General features: G+C 35.3%; 1 protein-coding gene across 1 annotated transcript; it reads right to left on the bottom strand.

Annotated features, from left to right (window-relative positions):
* Positions 1–2,652: 2,652 nt before the first annotated feature.
* LOC145614213 (uncharacterized protein At1g51745-like) lies at positions 2,653–9,411 on the bottom strand. Its single transcript, XM_081669232.1, has 4 exons — positions 9,233–9,411; positions 8,274–8,507; positions 4,167–5,086; positions 2,653–3,837 (listed from the first exon to the last, which is right to left on the bottom strand). The coding sequence occupies exons 2-4, from the start codon at positions 8,483–8,485 to the stop codon at positions 2,927–2,929; spliced, it is 2,043 nt and encodes a 680-aa protein (XP_081525358.1). The 5' UTR covers positions 8,486–8,507; positions 9,233–9,411; the 3' UTR covers positions 2,653–2,926.
* Between the last annotated feature and the right edge of the window lie 3,094 nt (positions 9,412–12,505).

Here is a 12,505-nt window from a genome sequence, read left to right as displayed (position 1 = left end):
ATGTTAAGGCCTGGCCCTGCCCAACCCGAATATTTATCACCTCTAATGATAATATAATGTAATGAACATTAATTTTATTCAACCATCATAATTTAAAGACAAAATTATATGAACATTTCAAAATAAACAATTAACATTATGTCACAAATAAAAGTATATTATATTGACAATCAAAGAACATGAAGATAAAGAACAATATTTAACCGCATGTTATGTTCTTTACAATTATATAACATGTTCTTTTCACATTAACTAAATGTTCTTTACATTTCTATACAATGTTCTTTACAATTCTATAACTTGTTCTTTTCACTTTAATTAAATGTTTTTTTTACATCTGTATACAATGTTCGTTCCGCTTTTTTTGGAAGGGATGTACCATGCGGATCGTGCATGTGCCTGAGGAACCATGCATTGTCTCTCAATGGCCTAGAAATTTTTCTTCCATCAATTTTCCATTGGGATTGAACCACCAACTACATGATTGTAAGACGCTATCTATTTCACTAGACCAAAAGCTTGGTAGTGTAAATGTCTCTAATAGTCTTAACATATTTTACACAAGTATGAGTTATTATACTTAGGTTGGTAGTTAAGCCATAGTTAATTAGGTTACAATCGGGCTTAATTAGGTTGGTAGTTAAGCCATAGTTAATCTTTACAATATTCTTCATCTTAAAATATTGAGATTTGCTAATTAAACTTTTTTTTTATCGTGTTAAAAACTAGGAAAATTTAAAATAATATTCCCAACTTTCTTCAATTTTGGTAGAATAATCCCAACTTTTGATTATACATACTGGAATAATTCGAACTTTGGGGTTCTTCTTTTTCTTCAATCCCAAATACTAGTTACCGGTTGAATGGGTTAATTTTTTTAAAAAATAAAAAAACTAACACGTGTCACAAGCTAATTGGTTAAAAAAATATAAAAACAAACAAATTTTGTTTAAAAAAAAAACAAAAACAAAAACCCCAGCCAAACCTAGAATCCGACCACCTAACCTTGCCGCCGGCGGCTGCTGCTACTCCCCCTCCCCCTGCGCCGATTTTTCCCCTCCCTCAACGCCGATTTCTCCCCCTCGCCGATTTCGGCGATGCGACCCACCTTCCTCCCCTCCTTTTCCGTTGGCAACCACCACTAGAAAGATCAAAATTCCTTTTCCAGCCACCACCACCACTCGCACTCCCTTTAAAACTATCGCCAACTCCCGAAAACCCCCAAACACCCTTCCCCCACCATCAAAAACCCTAGTCGCTAGGGGTTTCGAGGTGGAGGAGGAGTTTTTGGTGGTTTTTCGGGAGTGGGAAAGGGGTTTTTGTGGTGGTTTCGCTGGGGGCTGGAGGGGATTTTGAGGAAGGGGTAAAGCGGCGGTCCGACGTGGGAAGAGCGGTGGTCCGGTGTGGGAATATCAACGGTCGGCGAAGGAGTGCTGGTGGAGGTTATGGTGGGACGGAAGTTGGCTGGGTTTTTCAGATTTTTTGGTTTTTTTTTTATTCTTTCTATTTTTGGACCAAATAGGGCTTGACACATGTCAAGTGACCTGATATAGTAGGTCATTGACTTTTGTTGACCGGTTAGGGATTGAAAAAAAGAAGACCCCAAAGTTCGGATTATTCCAGTATAATCCAAAGTTGGGATTATTCTACCAATATTAATGAAAGTTGGGATTATTATTTCTAATTGTTCCTAAAAAATATTCACTTCATTTAATATGCAAGTAAATAAAGGCAGCGAAATTAAATGAACAAAGAACCACAACATTAGCAACTAAGAACATGGTTAGGTTACTTAATCACATGGTTTTAAATGTGAATTCTAAACATGGCGGATAGGGTTGATTAGGTCGGTAGTCGTGACAAGGTGTACTATTTAAATGGTAATATCAAGTAATATTAATTAAGTTGTTACTTATAGCAAGATTTTTAAACGTGAATTCTAGAGATGACAACGGCAGATTAGGTTGATAGTCGCAATTTCAAAACAAGGTTTTATACGTTGATACTAAAGTTGATAGGTCAATATTCACAACAAAATCTTAAACACGGGTTATGAAGATAGTTGAGTTCTAAAAATGACATAAGAGGCTAATTGATTGGGTAGGTAATCACAACAAAGTCTTTAACATGGATTATAATCATTAATGTGCTCTAAAGGTAAGTAAATCACAACGAAGCTCACAAATATAGATTATAAATTATAAATATGATAGGTGGGGTTGGTTATGTCAATTACTACACTATAGTTTTTAACAAATGACAAATAGCGCGAGTTATGTTGCTAATCATGAAATACTTCATTCTCTCTTAAATCTTAACAATTCAATTTAACAAGTATGAGTTCTAATATTCGTTGCAGCCACCTTTTTTTTACAATGATGTTGACATTAAACTTTTTTTCCGCACTTATCAATGCAAAACTTTGAGCATGGATAATTGGATATCTATTACAATGATGTTGACATTAAACTTTTTTTCCGCACTTATCAATGCAAAACTTTGAGCATGGATATCTATAAATGTTGCCAATAAACAAAAAGGCTCTTCCAACTTTCCAATTGTAAAGTCGCCTTAAATTGAAAGGATAACCACAGTAAAGGTAGCAGCCAACACCACATAATCTGCGAGTCACACCTAAGAGAAGACACCAGATTGGCAAATATACAGGTAAACCCTCAAATAATTACAATTTACGACAAACATAGGGTTTTAAGCCAGTAATAAAGGATTCCTGAAAAAGGAAGATATGGAAAACTAAAGAAAAGAAAGAGCTGTAAGTTCAGAAATTATATTTGTAACACTTTGGACTGCTAAAGCAGAAATTAGACTATCCCAAAGATCCTACAATTTCTAAGGAAAAAAAAAAAAAAAAAGGTAAAATCTTTTCACCCCAGCCTACTGTAAATCGAACCTGGGGGATTTACTGTTATGTGCCGTTCAATGTCACAGCACGGTGAGCTGATCGCGATGACCCATTTAATGCCTCATGAATCCTACTGAAAACTATCTTCAAGGGAACACAAGCGAGTGTTGGACCTTTGGAACTCTGAACCATCGTCTTCCTTTTCCCTAGGTTTAGCTTTAAAGGACTAGTTAGTGAAGACAACCTCCTTGTCTTCTTTGATGAAGAGCCATGCCTCTTTTTTGACTTGGAAGATTTACCCTTGCGTTTACGACGAGAGCTATGGGATCGGAGTTTGATGTGCTTAGGTTTACGCACTTTTGGCTCTACTACATAATCCATCTCTGTATCTTCATCGTCCAACTCACAGCTACCACTAGCTGGGTAATTTGAGGTCTGAAGATCACAAAACCCATCTTCTAAGGCTTCAACTGCAACTGGATGACCTGTGATAGGTTTACAGCTCAACTTGCTCATAAGGGAGATATATGGAACATGTTGCGTCTGAGACCTGGTAGCTTCCACTGTCACTTCAACCTCAAACAGTGATAAACCACCAGGTGACTCCCAGCTGGACGGAAAGAAACGGCGCTGACGATAAGAGAATGATCTCTCGGTAGAACCAGACATGGTAATGTGTTTCCTCAGACCTGTGAGCCCATTCATAAAGCCATTTGAACTTGGGGGCAAGTGGACTGGAGCCTCAGGACCCATGCCATAAGCATCCGACTTCTTTTGGGAATTCATTTCGTCATTTTTGCACAAAAATCTTGTCTTCCTCTTTCCTTTTGACTGCCATTTGGAAGCACCATGTTCATCAGCGGCCTCGTGCTCTAGAGACGAGGTTTGAACAGTTAAAGTGCGGCTGGATATCCCTTTGAAAGCACTAACACGAGGTTTCAAGGGGGAAGAGGGTTGCCAGACTGGGGAGATACCTGATAAAGATAAGCACAAAGTACTTCATAAATCTCAGCAAACATATTTATAGATGAACATTAATGAGTGATAGAAAAGCATCCAAAGAAGTAACACACCGGATATCCTATATGGTTGACTAATTCTAAACATATATTTCAGGTTTGCACACCAAACCAATTAACAACATGCTTGGCCAGAACAATAGAAAGCAACACAACATTGATTGGGAGTTGAGCATAAAAAGAATGTATTCTAATTCAGGGGAAAATTGTAAACCAGCAATAACTGACATGTTGCGCATTAATAGTATCATGCAATTGTAGATACAGACAGACTGCACACATACCAGATTGGGGTACTTCTTCGTCAATAAATGGAGCATCAAATAGTGTGCCTGGAGAATCAACCTCAGGAAGGTGTTCGGTCAACAGATCAGTATCCTTGATACCATCTTTACCATCATAAAAAGGTGATATAGCATCAGATCTCTCAAAAGGATTTGCAAATTCATCACAAATTATTCGAACAGGAACCATTGTTGTATTCTCCAAAACCTTAGTTAATGGCCGCCGACGATTTTTCCTTTTCAATAACTCATGAATATGTACCACTTGTGATCTTTTTTTCTTAAAAATTGGCACAGCACCTCCATTTGTCAGAGTTCCTACTGCTGTACAATTAGCAGAACGAGTATTATGTGGTGATACACTACTTGATTGACCTGGATTTGACAACGCCAACACTCGAATTTTCCGCTCTGAGCCTACACCCAGGTCATTGAGTCCTTTCATACGCTTAAACCCTTCATGACCATCATCTTCTGAATCATTTGGGGTCTTCCTCCTCTTTCTTTTATGTTGCTGCCCCTGCAGGCAGGTGGACCCGTTAGTCTCATATGATATACCAGAGTGAGACAACTCTTGCGTAGAATTTGAATTCTCTTCACATGCACTTGTTGTTTCCTCTGAACTTTTTTCTTCAGAAGAACATTCACTTCCTTTGCTAGCATGAGACCTGGATGCAGAGCCATTTTCGCGATTGACCGGTGCTTCATTGTCTGGATTACGATCATGGTTTGAATCATTTTTTAATAGGCTAGAGTTTTCAATTTCAAGAGCGTAAAAAATAGCAATTTCTCTCCGTGGATATTTCAATGATCGCTTTAAAAACTTAGGCGCAGAGACCTTTGCTTTCTCAATGCAGGTGTCATATTCTCCACAACGAAATGCCTTGACCCCTTTAGCTGTCTCAAGATCATACCATTCCCTGAAAAAAACAGAAGACATAAAACTCACTTAAAAATTCGATCAGGAAGGCTCAAAGATCGGTGTCCTAAAAATTTAGTTTGCAACATGCAAGGAAAATAATCTTCTTAGAAACAGCAAAGAAGTCCAATAAACTTGATAATAGCCTAAACAAACCAAAGATAGCTACTAGCCAACACAAAAGAGCATACATTCATCTAGAGCAAATACAGCAGAGGATTTTGCTATTTGGGCAACCCAAAATAAAAATGAAAAAAAAAAAAAAAAAGTAATAAATGAAAAAAAAAAATCCTCCCTACAATTAAAGACCCAACAGAAACTTTCCAGAGATAGAAACACAAGATAGCATCTGTAATCCAAATTCCAAAAACTGCAAGTTTGCAAGAGTAAAAAAAGATTCCTGCAAGCTCATACCAAAGAGTTACATTGAGGTCTTATTCCCACAACAGAGTGATATATTACCAAATAAAGTAGCAACCATACCACATTGATCAGCTTTCTCCCTTAATCTTCTAATACATCGCTAGACAGCCTTAAATAAGGCTCAACGAGAACAATGTGCCATTCACGTAACCTAAAACCCTTCAGAAACATGGAATCTAACCATCACCAAATACTATTATTTACACCATGTCCATGTCATTCCCCCCCCCCCCCCCCCCTCCTCACCGCCTTTCTTTTCTATTACTTATCCAGCATTGCAGTCATTAAGGTTGCCATTATTACTTGCAAAGTTGCAAGACCTTGCCTCTACCCTTTATGATGTGAAGAAACTACTCTGTCCCCTGTTTTGTTCCATTACTTGTAATTAAGTGGCATTGAGCCGATTGAGGGCCTTTAATCATTGTTATTTTGCTTCTTTCCCTCCTACATTAAGAGACCGGACACTTCAATGGTCAGCCAAACACTTCAATTACAATCAGTGGCGTATCCAGAATTTAATTTCAGGATATACACAATTATATACTATGTAAACAATAATCCAAAACCTGATTTCATTATCCTATACTCCGTACATATTAATTAACTGTAGCTACTTCCTTATAAAATTATATTACGTCTTTTTTCCCACATTAAATAATTTAATGGGAAAACAACAATTATCCATGATTGTTTTCCATAAAAAAAATAATAAATAATAAAAAAAAAAATAGATCTACAAAAAACAGGAAGAGCAGACATAGGCGTAGAAACACGCTGAAGAACAAAATAGAAATGGTTGGAAAAGATTGACTAACAAAATCATAAATAGGGAAATAAATAAAGAAGGGAAAAAAGAGTTGGAAATGGGTCAACTAAATTTGAACTCAAGATTACAAAAAACCAACAATCACTCTTAAAACACTAATTACCAGCATGCTGCACTCACTAATTTACTCAAATTTCCCTTCGACTTGATTTTATTTCAGCAACTGGTGTATGCAAGTCCATAGCCTTGGTGTAAACTGTATCTGCCCATGATTATCATGAACCACATATGGTTGGAAATATAAAAATTATGGGGTAAAAAATAAGTCGAAAAGAAGAGTCTTTGGGATGAGTTCAGAAATGGGCTTGAGAAAAGTTTTTAACAAGAATTAACGATCAAATTAGTCTAAAATATATGTATGCATGTGTACACATTATAGCTCATGCAATAAGTCATCTAAAAAGTTACTTTAATATGCCATGTCCCTGCTCTCATCTTGGACAGTGTCCCCGACGTTCATGCCCATGTCTAAAATAACTTAGTCCACAAGAATCAAGATTAATCCGACATTTTCCAACTTTCAACAAAAACTATGCTTAGTTTTTTAAAGTCGATCAGTAAACAACACAGCTAAATACCTTTAGAAGTCAAGTCACCTATCACGTTAAATTTCATTACCGGCATAAAGAAGGTTAACACATGATTCTCAAGAGATAAATGCTCCGACAAATTATCATTTACTACAGGGATTGAAAAAAGAAAATACTTCGTAAAAAAGAACCAGCCAGTGAGAATCTTGCTGGGATCAGCGTCGAAGGGAAATCAATGTGTATTTGCTACTGAACTACTAAAGTTAAGTGCATAGGTTTCGATATCTCTTTGAATAATATCACAGGAAGTTCAGTTGTGGGCCTTGTGGCCAGATATAGACCCAAAAAAATGAAATGGCTGGATTCCACAAAACTCTATAAGAAGGAAAAATCCTTGCACTGAATAAAACACAATGGCAAAAAGAAAGGTTTATCTAGCACCCATTATCCTTTCACTCTTAATCAATGCATAAGACCACATTGTGGTTGATATATAATACAAAACACACAATATTTTGGTACATTCACTAGACTTTCAGATTACAGAGTCACCAGTAGAAAAGACATCAAAACCTAATAGTAGAACTTCCCATAAAAAATCTTCACTACGCCTCAATGTCAAAGGGTCACAAAGTGTTACAAGAGTAAGAAACATGCTACTTCAACATTTGAAACATTTGTAATAACAATCATTTTCCATCCCTATTCCTTCCCTCGCAATTTCTAATGGGTTCCACCTACAAAGTGCTATGTCTATTATCCTCAGTAAAGGGAAAAGACCAATAGACAAACTAATAGAAATAAAGATTATAATAGCTTCAATACAGGCACTCACTATGATGTCTTAACTGATAATCTGAACTACCCTGTGCACTTTCAACGACTATACAATTAAAGTAGTTCAATCACAGTATCCATGATGAAACATGATATCAACACTAAGCTAACCCTAACCCACAATTTAGTGATTGATCTCAGCGTTTTTAATGCTGTTCTGCCTTTTGCCTTGAGCGGTCTAGGGAATTTTCTAGAGCCAACGAAATGTTTAAATCTCAATACACAAAAGGACACAGTAGAGAAAGATTAATCTATGGCCTAACAGTAAGGTCACTTCTTTCAGGCTTTACATGCAAAACAGCTTCAAGAAACATCAAACAATCCCAAAAGGTAAGACAAACATATACATTCCAACAACAAGCGGCAAAGAACATATACAACAAATGCTTGCATTCAAACCAATAACCACAAATCCACAATAAAGCAACACAAACTAAACATTGGAAAATCAACAAACTAATAATTGCAATGCTGGAAAAACAGGCTAAACATTGAAAACTAATATAACAAAAAAAAAAAAAAAAAAAAAAAAAAAAAAAAAAGAAGAGTAAAATGTAAATGAGGGGACTCACACACTTGAGTCATCTCGACCCAATAGCCTGATGGGTGTCCCGGATCTTGGTGAACCCGAACCCGAACCGTTCTCCGGCAACTCATCCAGACCCATAATCTGACCCGGCCACCAGCACCCATTTCGCCTTTGAACCCAAACTAATGCTCCAACTGTTGTATCTAATCCCTTTTTCCTGCCTTCTTCCACATTTGAGCCACCATTACCCACCATTTCTCAAACCCCCTCCACAACTCTAGTATCAAGAACACCCCAATAAAAAAAAATTAAAATTAAAATTAAAATAAAATCACTGGAAAACAATTTTTGAAGGAAAAACTAAGACTTTGACATGAATTTCAAAGCCCCTACTCAAACAAGAACGCTTTCTACAAACTCAAACAAATTCCAGATTGACACCATTACCTAAAACATCAAGAAGAAAAATCAAAATTAAAAAAAAAAATAGAAAAAAATGGATAAATTCCTAGCATGCGGCAAAAAATCAAAAAAAAAATTACAAAAATGAATAAACAAAACAAAAATATGATTCTACAAAAACCCCAAAAAAATAAAAGAAAAATAGAAAAACCCTTTACTAAGAACTACAGCAAGATTCTGTGGAGGATCTGAGAAAGAAAGAAAAACCCCAAATTTACAACGAAAATAAACAGATGGGGTTCACAAAAAAAAACGTTTTTTTAATTAAATTTTTAATTTTTTCTTATTAATTTGTTTTTCTTCTAATTTACTTGAACTTCAGAATAAACTGAGAAAAACCCAGATTGAGATTTGATGATGTCGGTTTTTTTATTTTGTTTTGCTTACTCACAGTGAAGAGGGTTTTTGTCAAAAACCCCCACCTTTGTTTTTGTGAAGTTTACCAATATTATTAAGTAGTTTTTTTTTTGGATTTTTTTTTTTTTTTTTAGAAGAAGAAAAAAAGTTTAGGCAAATGTTTTTGTATTAGATCGAACGTACCTCCTTTTATTCAACAACCAACGTTATTATATGATATTAAAATCATATAATATATGATGAAGAATTGATGATGGTTATGTATCCTACAAACCTTGCCACAAGAGAGAGAAAGAGAGAGCGAGTTGAGGGGTGGAGAGAAAAAAGAGACTTTTTTTTTGTTTTGAATTTTTTTTTTTCCTTGGAGTTAAGGGAAGTGTTTAGAGAAAAAATAAGTTTAGGAGAGGTTGATTATGGGGGAGTTTATATCTTAACACATGTCTCTCATGCATTATTGATCCTGTGTGGGACCCATATAAAGATTACAGTCAATGATATTTCAAGCTGGATCCCTCCTCAATATGAGGTTGTCATATAAATAAATGTTACATGAGGTGGTAACTTATAATTGTTCTACTAGCTATAAGTTTTTAGGCTTTTATTTCAAAAAAGTTACTGAGTTGATGACAACTAGTTATGGAAAGTATGAAGTCTTTTAAAATGGGTTTACATCCAAAAATATAAAGCAACCAAGTACGTAGATTTTTGAAAAAATGACTAAATTACACTGTTGTAATTTTAGGGGGAGAATAAAGTTCATCTATTGTTTATTGATAGATAGTTTGGTGGTACAGTAACTGTTTTGAACACAAACTTGGCCGGTAACTACTAACGGTAGCTGATAGTTTACCTTTACCATTTAATGCAAGAATCAATATATGATATGCATTATTGCATACACTGCGTGAACACAATCTGCGGGCGTAATAATCGAACTTTACACCTTTATTGTCTTTCAATGCACTATTGTTCACATAGATCATTAATGATTTCTTTATTTGTGTGTATGTGAATCTCCTTATGTAGTTGATATATATGGTTATGCGCTCATATATATTTGCTTAGATTAGAGTCTTCCATTCTTATGTTATATACATATTCTTTACTACAAAAAATTTAAAGTTTCACTTGGAGTATATTACATTTTAGATATAATTTCTCGAAATTTTTTTGTTAATCCATTATTTCATGAACATTTTATTATTGACTCGATAGAGATAACAGAGCTAAGCACAATTAAGAAGAACTATATGACAATGGTATATTAAAAAAATTATTAATGAAGATGTACGACGACAGTGATTATTCATTAATTAAAAACCGACTCTTAATATTTGTATAAAGTACTAATAATACAAAAATAATCTTTAAAATCTCCTATCATACAGGTAGGTGCTGGTTAATGGAGTGGTTTTAGATTATGATCCATGATTTCATATGTGTTACATCTCTAATAATTTGTATTATAGACTACCTATTCAACGTAAGTTGTTATTTATTCGAGCTTTTCATCACCAATGTCGTTAATAGTAGCCAATAACAATAGGAATTTGTAAACAACGTTTTCTTGATTTAATTTACATCTCTGTATATTATGTTTTCCACTAAAAATATTTTTATATGTATCAACATCATTAACAAAAAACGTTATGTGTGTTCAAAGTAAAAAAAAAAAAAAAAAAAAAACCCCCTTAACATGGACCAATTAGAAGGCAACAAGTAGCCAAGTAATATTCAAACATATGGCATTCATCTCAGCCCAAAATGACAAATCAGAGCATGACACATGCCATCCAATAAATAACATAATAATGAAAGACTCAAAAGCCCATGAAAGTGTACCTTGAACATGCACTACAAGGAAAAGGCTTGTTTCCGACCGAAAATTTCCGTCGCTGAAGTTTTGAAATTCCGTCGCAAAACACCTTAATGACAGAATTCCGTCGTTAAGGTCTGTCGGAAAACCGTTGGTAGGAAAAAGTTGATTTTTCGAGGAAAATACCGTCAAAAAGGGGTTTTCCGACGGATTTTCTGACCGATATTTTTCTGTCAGTAAATGTTTTGACTTTAGCACATAATCCGTCGCAGGTTTACGACGGAAAAATCCGTCATTGAAATTACCTTAATGATGGAAAAATCCGTCGTAATAAACTCATTTCCGACCGAATAAATCAGTCGCAAACTCATAATATTGCGACAGAATTTAAATAAGTCGCAAGTTAACGACGGAAAAAACAATCCATTTCTAAAAATTCTGATTATTTGTTTATAAAATAAAAATTAGCATCATTCAAAACCTATATTCCTCCACCTAATACCTGTGATAATTAAAATCATAATCGAATTACGGAAATATTAATATGTATATTTCCACAAAAGCTATGCTGAAGTAGAACATAATCAAAAGCTACATAATATATAGTCAATTCTACAAAAGCGGGAACATAATCAAACGCTACATAATTCAAATTAAGTACATGTCCATACTACATAAACCAAAGCTACGCTAAACAATTATCGGGGTACCCTGACCTGCTCCTCCACTACCCGAGTCGTCCCTAGGGTTTCGACGCTGAGGCTGAAAGGTGGAACATGTGTCGTTGCTGGCGAATCGACTCATGAACTCATTCCACCTTTCCTCGGCTTTCCTCTCCATTTCGGCCACTTCAGCTTGAATTCGGGTTTGCATCTCAACTTCCATTTCACTCCGAATTCCACTCCAGATTTCATTGCGAAGAGCCTGCACCCTATGCACCATTTGATCCTGCATATGAGAAACAACGGACGGTGTGTACTGCTGTGAAGACCTAGAAACTCGACCCATCCGGTTGCCATAGTACAACTCTGCACTTTGGCCAAGTCCCCTCACCCGACCCTTCTTGTTACGACCACCCACGGTCTCCTAATACAACTCGTTCGGACTCTTTTTAATCCATTGAGTGGTGGCTTCTTCAACCTTGTTCTGGTAGGTCTCCTATAAGAAATACATTATACAATCATATGTAGTTAAAAAAAATTACCAACAACATAAATTACAAGTAAATCAAATAAAAATATAAGTGGTTATGACTTGTAATCACATAAAAGAAGCTACTTTCTAAGTTTTGGGGTCTTTCTTCATTTCTTAACTTATGAACTTATTCTTTCTCAAAACATCTCACAATTACATAGTTATAAGGGGTTATGACTTGAAATCACATAAAAGAAGCCACTTTCTAAGTTTTGGGGTCATTTCATCAAAATAAAGCCAAATAAAGCCAAAATGGCTTCTAATATGCCTATTTTCTTCATTTCTTAACTAATGAACTTATTCTTTCTCAAACTATCTCACAATTACATAGTTATAAGTGGTTATGACTTGAAATCACATTAAAGAAGCTAATTTCTAAGTTTTGGGGTCATTTCATCAAAATAGAGCCAACTAAAGCCAAAATGGCTTATAATATGCCTATTTTC

Source organism: Chenopodium album, chromosome 25 (genome assembly GCF_948465745.1).
Source record: "Chenopodium album chromosome 25, dcCheAlbu1.1, whole genome shotgun sequence".
In the NCBI taxonomy this organism is placed as follows: domain Eukaryota; kingdom Viridiplantae; phylum Streptophyta; class Magnoliopsida; order Caryophyllales; family Amaranthaceae; genus Chenopodium; species Chenopodium album.
This window is presented reverse-complemented; position numbering and strand designations above follow the sequence as displayed.

What these genes read in the sequence shown, in the direction of transcription:
- LOC145614213 (XM_081669232.1), bottom strand. Translation starts at nt 8,485, where the DNA reads ATGGTGGGTAATGGTGGCTCAAATGTGGAAGAAGGCAGGAAAAAGGGA. An exon ending in GGTCGAGATGACTCAAGTGT is followed by an intron (nt 5,087 to 8,273) that starts GTGAGTCCCCTC and finishes TGTTTTTTTCAG; the next exon opens with GGAATGGTATGATCTTGAGA. An exon ending in CGAAGAAGTACCCCAATCTG is followed by an intron (nt 3,838 to 4,166) that starts GTATGTGTGCAG and finishes TATCTTTATCAG; the next exon opens with GTATCTCCCCAGTCTGGCAA.